At 38.3% G+C, this 17,809-nt stretch overlaps 1 protein-coding gene across 1 annotated transcript in view; it reads right to left on the bottom strand.

Moving 5' to 3' along the window:
- The window catches only part of LOC113405024 (cadherin-8-like), a 181,131-nt gene that overhangs the window by 78,993 nt on the left and 84,329 nt on the right, over positions 1-17,809 (bottom strand). The window contains exons 4-6 of the mRNA XM_026663623.1: positions 8,266-8,433; positions 3,414-3,601; positions 718-971 (exon numbers count right to left, since the gene is read on the bottom strand). Coding sequence (XP_026519408.1) covers positions 718-971; positions 3,414-3,601; positions 8,266-8,433 — 610 coding nt within the window. The remainder of the gene's footprint in view (positions 1-717; positions 972-3,413; positions 3,602-8,265; positions 8,434-17,809) is intronic.

Below are 17,809 nucleotides of genomic sequence, written 5' to 3'. Positions count from 1 at the left end.
CAGAATTCCTTCACACAGCAAACAAAGTGTTCTTTTGGAACTGTCTGATGTTATCACATAAGAGATTAGCAAAGGGAAAAGATGTGTGTGAATAAAAATCAGACAGAAATAATCTTAATTTGCATAAAACCTTAATAGTGGATTTTATCTAATTTGGGTCAGATCAAAGAGGGACAAAATATAAATGAAAGAAAAGAAGCAAAATTCTTCCCTGGTGCAAACACTGCTCTTTTCATTGGCATTAAATCAGGGATGAGTTTGGTTTAAGAAATTCAGTACAGACTATAAAAGAAATATTTCCAGCATTACCGCCAGTTATGTGGAATTGCCTTGTACTCAGGATTGTTAACAAGGAAGCTGGAGGATTATTTCAAACTAAACACAGTAAGTGAAATAAACATTAATGTGTCAAATGCTGCACTCAGATTTCTTATATCCCTATATGTCTTATATTCATTTCATTCCCATTGTTGAACAAGACAATGAATTGGGAAAGAAACAAAGCAGCTTATGTTTTTTAATTATGAAAATTATTTGATTAGAAGTGTGACATCTAACACTGCAAAGATGTTTTTCAAGTGAAACACAGAAAGACAATGCTTTCTCAAAAAAGGAACATGGATAGTGAGAACAAACTGCTCTCCACTCCATTGCATTAACAATATACTTAGAATTCTGACAGCAGCTTCTTTAATGATAACTTTAAAGCAGCATTACCTTATAGGACTAGAAGACACATCAGGGTCATGAGCGGTCACCTGACCAATCACAGAGTTAATAGCAGCATTTTCATGCACTTCCAGTAGATAAGTAGGTGATGAAAAGACTGGTGGTTCATCAGCATCCTCCACTACAATTTTTACTGTTGCTGTATCCTTGAATGGTCCTCCACTGATGAAGCGAGGATCAATATGAACGTTGGCTGCTTCTACCTTCAGAGTATAGGATTTTTTGGTCTCAAAGTCCAGGGGCTGTTAAGAATGACAAAGATAAATGACTTGCACTAATGACCAGAGAAGCCAGAACAAATAAATATAATGCTGATGGATGAAAGTTACATGCATTTAAGTACATTCACTGAGTTTTCATGCAATCACTTCCCATTCCCTGAAATCCAGCCTGTAAATTATCTGGGCATTTATTGATATGTTTAGTATTTAGCCTCAGTGAAAGCAGTCCCTCGTCCTTTTTTCTTCTGCATTATTTCACTAGAAATTCACAATGATATATTCTCTCTCATGAATTTTACGATCATAATTTCATGTTAGATTCACGATAAAATTTTACTGGTGATTACCTGATGTGCATGCATTTAATCAGTGTTAGTTGGAGATAAGGAGAAATCTTATACAAGCTCCAGGTTGAATAAATATATTATTATTTTTTAGAACAGCATGAAAAATGTAAAGAACTAGCAATTATTGTTCTTTAGGCAGAAGAGGCATTATGCAGAGTAATTTAGAGATAATCATATAAAAAGTATTTTAATATTACTACACCTCAAATAACTCTTTGCATCAGTATTTATAGGAATAAAAGAGGCAGATCTCGCTCAGGAATTTCTTATAACTACTGCTGTATCCTTCTTTAATTTCAGACAGATAAACATGGAGCCAATTACTCTAATCCACCAATGTAACTTCACCATCATTCCCATAGTTTTTGATATTTTATTGCTGTACATCAAAATGTAAGATTTGGAAAAAAATGTTATTGATGTAAAGAAATGAGTCATATAGTAAAAAACAAGTCTATGATATCTTCAAATGTGAGAATTCATGAGCATCTAAGATTCAGGTCTGCAGTTTCATGCACATCTGCGTCAGTATATTCACAATATAATTCTCATGTCTCAGAATGATTCAAATTTCAAAAACGCAAATTTGTTAAGCTTTGAAAGATTTGCATGACAATGTTCAATGGAAAAAAGAAAAGGACAGAGAAGTCTCAAATCTGCAATGCAAATACAAACAAGAACACAAGCAGGCATTACAAAACTCTTTCAGGAACTCTCTGAAAGCTTTAAATATATATTCTTACTTTGAAAAACTGTGTTGATTTTTAGATATGAATCCAGCTCTAATTGGACTTTGCTCTTTCGCAACAATTTCTAGTAAACATGACAAGCACTTGCTTCTCTGTCTACTCAGAAATTACTAAGCTTTTGTACTTATGAATAGGTGATTGTAGATCAGCATATTCACAATTTGCCAATCACACCTTCTGTATCATTTTTAGCAATTTCAAATTCTTCATGATAATGACTGCATCCCATAGAATTTGTCACACCTAGTCCCCAGAGTACCATATTCAAAATTTATTCTACATTGTCTAAAATGTGATGAATTTAAAACTGCAGGGGGACGGGGAGAAATAAAAGAAGAAAAGAAAGAAACCCCCACACCTTTGGTGAATGTCTCCTTACATATATTTTCTGCTACAGAGAACAAAAGTGGTTATTGCTGTCAGGATGAATATGCGAAACAACAGTATGTTAGAGGCTCAGTTATGAAATAATTGGTGAGGGAAACAGGGCAAAAGGCTAATTGCTTTAGTTTGTAAAGTAGGCCCACAGCATACAATAATTAACAGAGTATAGGAGCCTGTATCATGTCTTTAACCTGTGGAAAAGAGAATCTAAAGCACAGATGCATACATAGTTTTTCTTTTCTTTATATATTTCTTATGAATAGGTCTGCACTGTAAAAGTATATTAAACCATTTTCATTCTGAACTTTTTAATTTAATAACAGCCACAAAGTTGAATGTTAACTATCTATTCATATTGGATTCTTATTTTCCAGCTAGAATGTCATGTGGAAATTTATTATATTTGTTTAATTACAAAAGACTATTAGAGTGCTTTATGGTAGGCATGGAATTCAAACACTTTCATGATCACTTTTATAATGTTATAATTTATAGTCAGGTTTCTAAAAGACTTGAGTTTTGCCATTGACTTCAGTGGGACCAGGATTTCACCCCAGATGTCTTCTGTATGTACATGGCTAGATGGGTGCCTCTTCAGATAGGCAAGTACACAACCCTCCATGTTGTATACAAACATGCAGTAAATACACACACAAAAAGGAGTAGTGGACCTGCAGCTTTACCTTGGGCCTGAATTTGCCACCCTTACTCATGCTGAATACTTCCTTATGCCATGAGTAGGTCCACTTAGATCACTACTCATGGAGTAAAGTGGTGTTCTACATGAGTAGGGGTGGCAAAATTTGGTCTCTCTGGATTACAGATACTTTATTACTCAATAAATACTCATGAAATTATATATTAACTGATCAGGATTCAACTAGCCAGACAGCTGGCCAAATACCATAAAAAATTATTTGACCAATGGCGAAACTGAATAATTGTACATGGATGAAAGTTAATTTTACACAGTTGTCATTTACCTTTCTCAGTCTAATAATACCATCCTGAGTCTGAACATCTGATGTGATTTCAAATATATCCATTCCATCTCCTTCAATGATGTCATAGGATGATTTAGCATTTTCTCCAATATCCAGGTCATTTGCTTTAACCCTTCCTATTGGCTCCCCAAGAGCAATGTCTTCCGTTACTGAGAAGTGATACAGACCTTACAAACAAGAGGAAAAGACTAAACATTAAGCCTGATTCTAGTTTCCCTTTCAAGCTCTTTATTCATCTCTGTTTCCCCAAAGTAAATGCTGGAGATGTGCAACCGATACAAACCACATTTAAACAAATTATTTACTTAAAGCTGCATAATGTGCTCCATACAGGGGAATGCTCTGTTGACTTGATGTGAATGTTCTTCTTTTCACTTACTATATTATCCCATCTCCTGCCTGAGGGGATGTTCAGTGTTGCCAAACATAAAATATTAAGCTATTTTCAGCACAGAAAGATGCAATGTGTAATTTACTGCAAGGCACTTTTGAACTTACCTTTGTATTTACAGACTTGTAGACCATTTTTGATAAAATCCAATTACTAAACTTCAGCTTGTGCCCTGCAGCAAACTGATCAGATACACTGAAGATGTCTCTTGTGACTTAAAATCTTCACTGCTCTGTTGACCATAAACTTTACCTTCCACTACTTTCTGGTCAGAATCTAATTGGTCTGTATATTTTCTTCTGTGAGGTAGAAAACTCACTAATTAGGAGAGAGGCAGGAAATGTCCCCCAACTCATGTTTCAAAGGAAATAATACCTACTTCATAATGAGGGATTACCATCTTTACAATTTTGCCAAGGGATGACTTAATCCCAATGGAAAGCTCTCTCTATGTGCCCTGCATTGTGTGAAAATTCAGTAATTGTATTTTATTTCTTATTTTAATCAGTTACGGTACTTCAGACACCTTTATATTCAAATGGGATTTATTTAAAAGGAGATGCAAAGTCTGTTTTTATTGAAATTCCATGTTTTATCCCTCAGATTACTAGTTTGTTAAGAAGAGAATCAAAACACCCATTTTGATGAAATAGATTCCTGGCTTTAGCAAAGACCTGGAGGCCAGCAGATGCATACAAAGCATGCATGGCCTCTGCTTTCTGAAATCCTCTACAGATGGCCTAATTATTGCAGCTTCTTAATAATCTCTACCCATTGTAGCTACAGGTAAGGGCTGAGCATGTCACCTTCAGGACTGTTTGTTAGTTGAAAGAATTCAAGCTTTGCAGACAAGTATGTTACAAACATCCTGTGGTAGAGGATCTGGACCTGTTCTTTTCATTCCCTCTCAATGAGAGTTTGCTCCACCACAGTGTGTAATTTTTAATTAATTAATATGCTGCTTTTTGTTTTCTGAAACCATGATTTGCTGATGAAAAGCTTGCTAGTGTAACTAATAAGTGTATTAACTACACTGACACCATTCAAAACTGAGTAAGAAAGGGGGCAAATATACAAAATACATAAATATATACACTGGATATCAAAAAGCATATATACATAATCTGCCCTAAAATTAACTGGATTCCTTCCCAAATTTTTCCTCTTCACTTTACACCAACTCTCTCTAGAGGAGTTCTTCTCTTTTGATGTCATTAACATTTGTGTCACTGTGTTTACTGTATAAAACTGACATTTGTATGGGGCAGGAAAGTAACAGCAGTTTAATCTATAATTTATTTTTTCTTTAATGTTTCCCAGGCTGAAGACATAATTTGGAGATCATTGAGAATCCTCAAACACATAAAAGCTCAGAAACAATGAGCAGCCATAGCAATCAGTTTCCTCCAGAGACTAAATTATGTATTCATGATTTATACTGCTGTCCACACATCATGGTTTGTCTCTCTACACAGTTGATTGAAATTCTTTAAGGAGGTATTTTTTTCTCTGATTTACAAAGAAGATATACAGAATTAACATTTATTTTCCCCGTTGTTGACTAATGGATAAAAATAGTCCCTAAGACTTATGAAGAGGTCTGCCATGACATCATAGTTCAGACTGTGACCAGCAGTCCATTCTAAGCTTTTTTTAAAGCATTCTAACTTTTCACAGCAGTGAGCTGTTCTTCTGAATATAATCTTATGGTAAACTGTTGGGTTAAAAACTTCAATGTTTTATAAAATGCCTCTAAAATGATTTCAAAGAGAGCACAGAAGTAGTGAAAGTTCATCTTTTTCATTTCTAAAACCCGGGAGGCTCTTTCAAATCTAACCATAAACACACATTTGTGTCCTGCCTGGAAACAATAAACCGATAAAACACACTGGGTTCATTACAATTTATTGTGAAAGCAGCATGTATTACATCGTATGAATTTCCATTTCATTCTGGTAAGGCTCCATTGTAAGCATGATCCTTTCTTATTTTGGCTTACCAGGCAAATGCAAACTGTGCTTTAACAAAGGTGTCCTAACAAGTGTCAAAGAATTGAACGATGATTGTATAAGATTAGAGCCATGACTAATCTGCAATATTAGCCAGCCTGGCTATGAATACTCACTTCTAAAAGGCCATATTGACAATAGTGTCCAGATACAATATTTAACAATGTGCATCCTCTTTATAAGGGGTTTCTTTTTCTTTTATTGCTTTATATAAATAAAAAAGAAATATCTATATATGAATTTTTGCACTGATGAAACGTGCTGGACATTACAACCCGGTCTGTATTTATGTTTAGATCTGAAAGAGTGTTAGTCCACATTAATTGTCCACCTAGTCGGTACATCACAAGGAGTGGTGGTGCAGGCTTCCTCATACTGCCCTGTCAATGTATTTCAAAATCCAAAGCTGGAGAGACCACATGGAGATACATGTGAGGAGTTTATAGGGTAAAAGTACATCTTAGGTCTTGTCTACTCTACAGGGGGAGATGGATCTAAGTTACACAACTTCAGCTACGTGAATAACGTAGCTGAAATTGACGTACTTAGATCTACTTACCGCAGGGTCCACACTACGCTATGTCGACTGGAGACGCTCTCCGGTCGACTCCCCTTGCGCTTCTCATTCAGGAGGAGTACAGGAGTCGACGGGAGAGTGATCTGCAGTCGATTTAGCAGGTCTTCTCTACACCCGCTAAATTGACTGCCAATGCATCGATCACTGCGCGTCGATCCCCCGGTAAGTGTAGACAAGCCCTTAGTCTCCATATCCATTCAGTCCTTGATCTCCAGGCTGAGACTCCCAACAAGACAAGACAATCAGTACCAGCTATGTAATGATTTTCTGATCTGCTCATCTGTTTCCTAGGTCCGGGACAGACACTATCAGATCATTTCATATTGGCATTAAAGCCCTTTGACAAAGGTATGACTAATTCTGATGTAAGTACAAAAGCTAGGTATCTGCCCAAAGTAGCCCTATAGTTACAGATTTAGAACTACTGTACATTGCACATATACAAAATAAATGTCTCTGCATTATGGTGATACAGCTCATATATTAGCTTCATCTATAGATGTTTGCATCGTTAAGGGACATGTCACCTTACATTGTATAACACTGATGCACAAGGCCACGTGACACAATGTGATGTGAGGTAAGAAACTCAGGGATTTCATCATATAATATAACAGGAGAAATAAGGGGGGGAAAGATTGTGCATTCAGTACTTATTACTTATAGACCTCACTGAAATTAGGTATTAAAATAACTTTGTTCAGAAGTAACCCCTTATAGCTGCTTACTTATTTTATTAAATTTTCTTCCTCTGCCTCCACTTATATGTGTCTATCCTAAGCTCTAGGGATTAAATTTACTCTGTGTAGGGGTCTGGCATAAGACACTATTTAAATCCTCAAAAAAGTGGAAAGTGGCGCTTAAAATAGTACATAGGTATCTCCATCTTGATGGGATGAATTTCACCTTGGACACACAAATAATTTGCTTTAAAATCACATATGTAGAGAAGTATAGATGACCCAATGTCAACATTAAAATATTTCCCAGCCCTAACTTGCCACCCACTTAACCCCTCAGAAAAAAGCCTGGATGATTAGATAAGATTACACATTAGAGGAATATATTCTGTCATGACATTAAAATACACTATTCCAAATAAAATCAAACCAGTTATGTTCCTTTTTTTAAACTTTGAAACAGATTAAAAAGCAGTGCAGAGAAGCTCAGCAGGATGCCAAATCATTTTAACCCAACCCAGCAAGACATGCATTGGAACCATAGCAGTAAATATGGATTTTGAATTAAAGGTCAACAATTAACTAGACTCATAATTTAAAAAAATATATTTTCTCCTCTCATACTCAGTCAAACCTTTATTTCTTTTATCAATTATGTATGTCTTTTAAAACTAGTATTACTGTACCTACCTTCACATAAGGCAGGAATGCATTTAAAAGTAACTAGTACCTTAGAAACAACAACACAATAAACACATTTTCCCCTCCTCCTTCTGCATGGGTGTGTGTTTGCTCATCAATGTACACCTCTACCCCTATAGAACGCTGTCCTCGGGAGCCAAAAAATCTTACCATGTTATAGGTGAAACCGCGTTATAGGTGAAACCGCGTTATATCGAACTTGCTTTGATCCGCCGGAGTGCGCAGCCCCGCCCCCCCCTCCCTCCCCGGAGCATTGCTTTACCACATTATATCTGAATTTGTGTTATATCGGGTCGTGTTATATCGGGGTAGAAGTGTATATGGGCACAACTCTCTTTCCAAAAGCTCTTAGTCAGTGATCCAGGTTACTTTATATAGCGCTTGCTACATTTCTGCAGTAAGCAAATGCAATATAATGTTATAATACAAAGAGGTGCACTACATACTCAATCAGGAAAACATGCACACTTACTCTGTGCAAATTTGGGAGGGTTGTCATTAACATCAGTGAGTGTAATTGTCACTGTTGTGGTTCCAGACAGTCCGCCCATATGTCCACCCATATCCTTTGCTTGGATGACCACAAAGTATTCTTCTTTGGCTTCCCTGTCCATGTTAGGGAGGGCAGTTTTAATTATAGCTGGGGGAAAAAAGAAGGGGGAGGGAATCATGAGGATGGTTAGATTCATACCCAATTTACAATGAAGAAAAGAAAAGAAAAATACATGGTTAAGAACAGAGAAACTTTTTCATGTCATTTCTATTTAGGCAAATATCAGTATAAAAAGTGTACTCTTATCTGCCCAGTTGAAGTTGGCACTTTTTGATACTAGGGCGTAAAGAACTTACAGATGTCCAGAAAAGTGTATGAGAGGTCTTCTGCCTTTTATCTCATTAAAAATACAATGAAATTACAAACCAGCAGAGCAAAATCAATCAAACCTCTGATATATTTTCATTTCTACAACTTACTTTCTGACATAAACTTTCTTTCCCCACTGAGGTCACTAGAAGTTCTGCCGTTAACTTCACAAACAGGAGCAAGTTACAGGTGCAAACAGAGCTTTTTTCAGAACTCCATAATCCAACAATTTCACAGATTTCAAAGCCAAAAGGGCCATTTTTTAATCTGACCTCATGCACAGCACACGTGATGGAACCTCCCACTGTAATTCCTGCATCAAACCCATAACTTCTGTTTGAGCTATAGACTATCTTTGAGAAAGATCTCCAATACAGGGCCCCAACCAGCAGTCATTCATGTAGTCCTTGCTCAGGCAGAGCTCCCATTGCAAGTGTAGGGCAAGATTGGGTTCATATATCTAAGAAGGTTTTGATGAAGTGAAACAGCTTTGTGATTCTCAAAAGTGTGATTTGGAACTCTGAAAACAATATGGTTAATGGCCAAACTAAAAATCCTATCTTGCAAGGAGATCCATGCAGGTAGACTCCTCCCCCGGTCCTTCACCCCACCATAAAGCCCCATTAAAGTCACGGTGCCTACATGATTCTCATTGCTGTATTGGGACCTGCAATGGGAAAAAAATAAACCTACACAAAATTAAAGACCAAGATCATGCTTACAACAGCTGCAATATCATGCTATGCCTTGAAATTCACAACTTACAATCATATAGAACAGGCATCATTTTAAAAAAAATAATTAGCCACATCACCACCCTTAAATTACTGCCATATTCACAGCATTCACTGTACTTAGAATGGGAAATACAACACCAAATATGCAGTAGCAAATTCAGCCATGTCCACCATAACAAAAAGAACCCCTATAACGGGAGCCTCTATAAATGTTAAATCAAAATACACTATAAAGTAGTTTCTCTGGGAAGGTTCCTCCCTGCCCCATTAATCCTGGTTTTGAATCATACTTTTTAATGAAATCATCTGTCTGTGAAAAGAGAGCAAGGAGTTCAAGTTACTGAATCATCTTAGTAGTAAGTGAAGCGTAAGAGTGCCAAGGGAAATCTAATCCACCAGTGCAGTGGTCTTTTTAAACCACGATGCTCTAGGGCTCTTATCAGGCATAGGAAAGAATGTCTCTTTCTAAGGGCCCATATTTCCAGAGCTCTCGGCTGCAGGATACTGCTTATGTGGAAACACTTACACTAACTCTGTAAGAGCTCAGGATTCATTTTTGTTTTAAAAGGGCTGCAATTATAACACATGGCATAAAAATAGAGTCACATGACAGATCACACATCTGTTTTCATTCTCTTTTAACAAAATATTTATTTTGATTATGTGCTAATCTAAGAATTGCTTGGGTTATGTTATCTGATAATCAAGATTTCTTTAAAACAAAATCACTGGATGATTTACCTATTGGGAATAGTACAATCCCGGAGCCTTCAAAAGCCTCCTGCTCTGACATGAAGGCTGATTTCCATTAATAAGAATGAGCTCTGGGGAAAAAGATACTCTTTTCTGGCAGGGGAGAAGGAAGGCTGAGGCTCCAGGATTATATGTATCCAGATATTTACAGTAAATATTATGGACCAAATTTGAAATAGAAGTATGCAGCTAGTCGAGACTGGATGTTTTACTAAAAGATCTGCTCCAGAAGTTTTTTGGGGGGGAAGTTCTATGGCTTGTGTTATACAGGAGGTCAGACTAGATGATCTGGCCTTGGAATCTATGAACCCTGCCAACGTCAATGGATTGCATTTGTTTATACCAGCTCTAAATTTTTGCCCCATATCTATCCCCATTAGAGAGGGGCCTGATTCAGAACTCTGAATTCAATTATCCTTGAACTTCAGTGGTGGCTGGAATTCAAACCCAGAGCTAAATGTTATGGCTGAATATATGGCTAAACCAAAACCATAATGATGGGGGAAGAGGAGGCATTCTTATAAATAATGAATACACTACCCTGCAGTAATCACATAGATCATTGCAGTAGTACTATTATAAGCTACAGTGTTGTCAAGAGCTAATCGTGATTTTCTAACTAAATATTTAGTCAAAACTGAAATAGTTCAAGGGAAAGGGTCTGTTTAGATGACTCTCCTGATTCAAAAATAAAATAAAAAAAAACTGAAAATTGTCAAGATTGGATGTTTTGATATTTTGGAAACAAAAAATGTTTTTAAATGAGTTGTGTTTCAGATTTGAGTTAATTTATACTAAAAAGATTACAAATATGAAAAATGAAACATTTTGAAATTATCAAAACAAAACATTTCCATTGACCCAATCTATTTCCCCCCCAGGATTCCTGGTTCATGAAAATTTGAGATTTAGACTTTTTGTGACAATTTGGGAAAACATCTCAAAATCTCTGACAAGATGGTAAAACTGTTTCCCACCCAATTCTGTTGTGGACCATTATTCTAAAATAGTGTGGGTTTTCTTAATATAATATAATCAGAATTTTGCCCTATGTTGACATGGGGCAGTCCTAAATTATATAACACATTAGGGAGTGGGTGGGTTCTTAATACTGCATGTTCGTTTTAGTGTTACAGTGTTATAAGGGGTGTGTGGGTCTTGAAAATCACCAAAAACTGTATTATGTAATTTATGGACAGCCCCTACGTTCTGAATCAAATCCGCCCCTAGTTCCTAAACCTTGCAAATCAAAAAGGCGGGATCTGAATTCTTATCTCTGTTTTTCAACTCAGATCCATCTCTCTGATGGCAATGCTAACCACCTGCAGTAAGTGGGATTAGGAAATGGTTAATAAAATCTTATCTTTCCTCATAAGTGTTAGAAAAATAGCCCTGCAGCACTATGTACTCATATTGTAACTGCTATTTTTACTGCTAGAACCAGCAGCAACCTATCAACAGGGAACATAAATTGTCCTTGTTACTCAGGCAAAAAGTCCTATTGACATCCATTGGAATTCTACGTGCTGAATAAGGGTCAATTGTGGTCCACTGCTTGAAAGAAAAGAGGGAGCAGAAAACCCACTGAAGGAAATGGAAAATAATTTCTGAGAGACACAAAGTACACTAAATATGTCACAGGTGAAAAGAGCAGGGCCTTTTACTGCATGGGGAATTCCCACTGAACTCAATGGCAGCTCTCTCAAAAACAGCCAGTAAGTTACAACTGACACACATTTGGTTACAGGGCCGGATTCTATTCCTTTATTCATGCTTAATAGAACTTTATGCCATAAACACCTCTCTTGAAATCAGTGGGACCACTCATGAAGTAAGATTCTACTAATCTTGAGTAAAGATATCAGAAATATGGTCCATTATGAGTTTTTTCTCATATTAGGCCTGATCCAAAGATCATTAAAGCCAACCCTCTGCATTGACTTCAATCAGTTTTGGATCAGGCCCACTATGAAAAAGACATTGATTATTGAATTTTCTTGGGATAATTCTCGCTCACACTGTTTTCCTTCTTACTCACACAGTTAATCCAGATTTCTGGCACCTATTTCCATTTGTCTCTGATTGCATGAAATTGACAACACTGTGTTTGTGAAATTGACAACAAGGGGTGTTGTGGGGTGGAGATTTAAATACTCCAAAAACATTCTATACCATAATAAAGGTTCCAAGTTTCTGATTTTCAAAGCATGAGATTTCATTTTGCTGTGTTACCAACACAACCATGTCATTTCAATGGTTTTAGACATATCCCAACATGAAATCTCAGTTCATAAACCTTTTGCCATGGGCTGCAAGTCACAGACAAAGCTCAATCTCAATTTGAAACAAAATAAAAAGGTAAAAAGAAAAAGTTAATTGCCTCTGTTACTATCACCAGGTCTGAAGGTTCTGTAACATCAAACAAGTCTGAATTACAAGGGTTTACTGTCACCACCACTACTGCTATGCTCAATATCAATGATATGCTGTCCAGCAAAAGAACAGAAGTGTCAGTATCTGCTAACAACCAGATTAATGAACACAAAAGTCCCCCCCTCCCTTTTTCTGCATCCTCAGCTAAATAAGTAATGTGATTAAGACAGGCAAAGATAAGAGTTGAACACAGAGGGTTTCAGCACTGAGTCACTGAAACTTATTTATTCTTTCACCTCAAACACTGTATCGATCTTCAAGCTCTAGTCACAGGAATTACTCAAACTTGCAAACTTCTCTTAGAAAGCAATTGAAGCTCACCTAATATTAGTGCTAATGCACTCCTTAGCACAATTAAGAGCCTGTTCATTCAACCTACTCGATCCCAACTCAACTCAGGAAAAAACCTTGAATAAATAATCTTTGCAATATGCCCTGAAATGTGGGTTCTGAAGAACCAAAATGGGAAAGGAGTAAGTCCCAGAGTAAAGAATTTATGGCAGATAGAGACATAAACTAACAGAGAGTAGAAAAAAATTATGAGAGTGGCTTAAAGCTAAGGAGAAGAATAGTAAAGGCTGTGTCAATGAGCTTTTAGAGAATATTTCAGAGAGTCTAGCTCTGAGAGGAGAGCTTTTTTAGACTGTAGTCAATAAATAGATATCTAAAAAGATATCCTATCTATGGAATCTATCTTCAAAGACAGAGAAAAGAAAGGAAATGTGCTGACAAGCAAAAAATAAAAAATAAAAAAAAAATCAAGGGGTAAACCACACTTTAAAGTCTCCCGGAAAAATGTCCCCAGTATAGGAATCACAATGTTTAGGCTATGTTACTTTCCCTAAACAGCTATTGGTGTCACACTGCTCCATAGCAAATAAAACAGCTGCAGGATGGGATTTTCTTTTACAGTGGCCCTAAATGCATTCACTGAGCAATTTGCACAATCTGCCTCACGACTTGAATCGGTTAATATACATCTCTGTGGACTACTTTCAGAAACCTGTTTGGAAGAGCGTACAGTGTCTGACACTGGAAAAGATCAGGGAATAAGAACTGAGGCATCAGAGGCTGCAGATAGTGAGGAGGAGGAGGAGGAGCAAGCAGCACAAAAGTACTTGAGCATTTTTTTCCCTTTGCCATTCCCCACTCTTTCTATTCTCTTTTTAAAATGTCGGTTAATATAGTTCTATAAAACAATACACAGCAGTGCATATGTGGGGAAGTAGCAAAACACAAGCAAACACTTTACAAAACCAACTTGGAATGGTTCATTATCTCACCAATACACCACCTCCCAAGTGATCTCCTGTGTCTCATATTCCAATGGAGAAATTTCTGCCATATCTGTTGAAAGTAGGATATCAGAATTTTTCAGTTTTCTAAAGATCAGTCTCTGAGGGATGTACAGTTATGTCTGTTTTGTCTCCATCCTAATGCTAAGATCTTGGCACAGATTTTTACTTCTATGTGTAGTAGTAATTTAGGACCTGATCCAACTCAATGGGGGTCTTTCAAAATTTTCAGTAAGGGAGGTTTGATTGAGCCCTGAGGCCTGATCCTGCAGGATCCTGAGCCATGTACCTACATGGAGCCCCACAGACTTCTACAGACCTCTAAGCAGCACAGGGACTCTGCCCTCTTGGAGTCAATTGTGGGATCTGGGCCAAGGTCTCAGTGCTCATACAAACTAATGGAATTCTACATTTCTTGAACACAAAAGAAATTATAGCCTTGTTAAGATGTGTGCAAAACTTTCCCTCAGATTCCATTAGGACTAAACTTCAAATTGGTTGCAATAATTTTAATAACATTTAGCTATCAAACTATCCTCCCTGGATATTTACCTACTTTTAAGTGCTCTCTTGGATATTTGTTGTATGTTTGTTTTAGTTTATAACAAGAGAAGGAACTTTCAATGTTGTCTTTATCAGGATCTGCTAATTTTACTCTAATTCTCTCTCTCTGTGTGTATATATATATATTCATTAAATAGTAGCATTGAGTTACGAGCTTGTTTAAGCTTCAAATGAAAGAGGGTACAATTCTACTTGTTTGCTAAGCAAAGATTTTAAATCTCTTAAGACCTTAAGTGTTGGCAACTCTATCAGAACCTAGAAACTGCTGTACTTTATTTTTCTAGATCTACCACATTTTGAATATTTTTTGTGACTGCTTACGTATTAGGCTTCCTTTTAAATAGACCTTGCAGGTCTCCCATTGTGTATTAATTAACAGCATCTACATTTTCTGCCATATATGCGTCTCTATGTCATTTAATAAAATCTTTTGAGATAGAAGCTGGTATGTTTTAGTAGACCCTATCTGGGTTTCATAGTTATGGGGGAAATGCTCTTTTCATCTGTTCTTACCAACTATTCAATTTATTCACTCAAGCATAAATTTTCAAAGGTACACACAAAATGTGAGAATAGATGTGATGGTTTTATGAGTGCAAAAGGAAGATGAACATTTTGCACTGCATATCACATATGTAAACCCTGCATCCTTAGGATTTCATTTTATTTCTAATAGTACTCTGTCTCACTATAATTCCCCTTGATATTGCAGGAAGAAGGACCATACCATGCACTGAATGAGGCAGGGATTCTGTGGAAAAAAATAGTAGGCAGGTTATTTGCTAGGATCATCTGGGTGCATCTCACCAAATCAATTTGCTGCTATCGCAGGGACCTCATGCACTGGTATGCCTCGGTCCCTCCTATTCTCTGCCTGCGGTACACAGTGGTTTAGTCTCCTAAAGTCTGAATACTTCGGTCTAATCCAGATAATTGGGATCAATACAGGTGTAACTGAGTGGGATTAGTAACCTCTGATGTGCAAAAGGTCAGACTAGATCAGGGGTCGGCAACGTTTGGCACGCGGCTCACCAGGGTAAGCACCCTAGCGGGCCGGGCCAGTTTATTTACCTGCTGACGTGGCAGGTTCGGCCGATCGCGGCCCCCCACTGGCCGCGGTTCATCGTCCTGGGTCAATGGGGGCGGTGGGAAGCCGCGGCCAGCACATCCCTCACCTGCGCCGCTTCCCGCCGCCCCCATTGGCCCAGGACGGCGAGTGGGGACCGTGATCGGCCGAACCTGCCACGTCAGCAGGTAAATAAACTGGCCCGGCCCGCTAGGGTGCTTACCCTGGCAAGCCGCGTGCCAAACGTTGCCGACCCCTGGACTAGATGATCTGGTGGTCCCTCTGGCCTTAAATGTTATGGTTATTTGGAATTAAAAACTTTGTATCATAATGCATATACGCAAGGGGGCCGGAATAAGGTTCCACAAGAAACCTTATATTCAGGTATTTCCGAACTTTTCGCTGCTTGACTTTGCAACCTTGATGTTCTTTTAATGTAGATGTTTGAATATATTATAGAAGTAATTACACTTGCGATAGAGATTGGCTGAGCCAGTGGGGTTCTCTCGATGGGTCTTCAGTGACTCAGCCCTCTGGCCAAGCCGCATACGCTGTCTTCCCTTCTGGATATACAGTCACAAGTTCTTATCATGGTACTGGTATGGGGCCATAGCTCTTAGTCTTCTTCATAGAGGCACTGCCTTCTTCAACCACCCAGCTGGGGCCCGTCTCAGTACCCTCAGCTGTTGTCCTTTTCAGAAGCCCTCCCTGGGCTCAGTCTGCAACCAGACCAGCAGGGCCCATCTCGGTATCCTTGTCTGGTCTAGCCGGGTTCTGCGCTCAGTCCCCTGGACTCAGCCTGCCTGCACTGACCTTTCCTTGGTTCTGCTGCTCGTCCAGCCAGTCAGGAACCCGGTCTTTGGCAGTCTTCCCTGGGCTTGGATCTGTCTGGTGAGCTCTCTGCAGTGACCTGTCTGCAGTCCTGCTGTTCATCTAGCCAGCCTGGCACTGGGTACTCCCTCATCGAGCTCCACACAGCAGCTGAAGGCTCTGTTCTGATGCTTGCCTTTTATCTGGCCCTTCTGGCCCTTTACTGGTCGCTCCAGCAGCCCCTTCTCTGCAGCCACTCTAGGCTGCCTGGAGGACTTCTCAGTGCTCTGTTCTGGGGCAGGGTGACACAGGGCCATGAGAACTCCGGATCTAGTCCATCCTGCCACACAGGGGTCGTCAATAGGTGCATTGCATGCCAAATCCAGACCACCAGATGCTTTTGAACCGACTGTGACATCTTTTTATTCTCTTATTATTATTATCATCATCATTATTGTTATTGCGGTGTGAAAAATGTTTCTCTGGAGTCTGGACCTTGACTATACCTTGACAAAAAATAATTCATTCTATCAAAGTAAAAAATTAATCAGACAGATATATCAAAAGTCTGTGCTTCATACTTCATATCAAGAAGATACCTCAGTCTAAAATAATCCACTAGCATTGTGATGTGATATAGGTATTGTTCTGCAGTGTTAGAAGTACCAATATTATTACTACTGGGTAAATTCTAGAATCAGAAATCATCCCTTTAGAGTCCAGACTCCTCTGTTCATAATTCATTCCTGTTTTCCAACCAGAAATCATTGTAATTATTTTCAAACCTCCACAGTGGTTAAATCTTTTCCTTATGAATATGAAAAAACAACTCTTCTCTTGTTGTTATCAAGGGGCCCGATCCTACAGCTTTTACTCACAAGAATTACCCTTTTGACTCTCAAATGAAAACAAGGACTGCAGAATTTAGCCCCAGGGCTGCAGCACAAGCAATCTCTCTGCAAAAGACTCTCCCTACTGGGTCATCACCAAGACAACTCACAGGATCTACTAAGGACAGTTAGCCTTATAAATGCCTTAACGCATCTCCTAAGGATAGAGGGAGCTTAGTATACAGTGACAGGAAAAACTGCACACTTGCTTTGAAAATGTAGCCTTCTGAATGCATCTTCAGCACTGCTTCTAGCACTGTCAAACAAAAAAAATTCCTATTTAGTGAAGCCAAAAATGAATCATTGCTCCCTAGATTTTGAAACAGGAACCAGATTCTGACTGGACACACCGATGATTTAAATGGAGGTACTCCACAGTTACACCAATATAATTGTGATCAGAACCTGGGCTGACATTTTCCATTCAAACTCTAGGAAGAGCAAGAAGAGAGGGCTGGGAAGAGTCTCTGTTCGAGGCATGACAGACTTGCCCCACACCAGTGTAGATTCAAAGATAACGACACTGGAAAATTCCTCTTGAGCTATCTAGTCCAGCAATAGTCGGTAGGAGAGGTGAAAAAAGGTAGTATTCGGCTCAACCCCACT

This window comes from Terrapene carolina, unplaced genomic scaffold, assembly GCF_002925995.2.
Source record: "Terrapene carolina triunguis isolate 2854851 unplaced genomic scaffold, T_m_triunguis-2.0 Scaffold33891, whole genome shotgun sequence".
NCBI lineage: Eukaryota > Metazoa > Chordata > Testudines > Emydidae > Terrapene > Terrapene triunguis.
The sequence above is the reverse complement of the archived record's forward strand: the minus strand, read 5'-3'. Positions and strand labels throughout refer to the sequence as shown.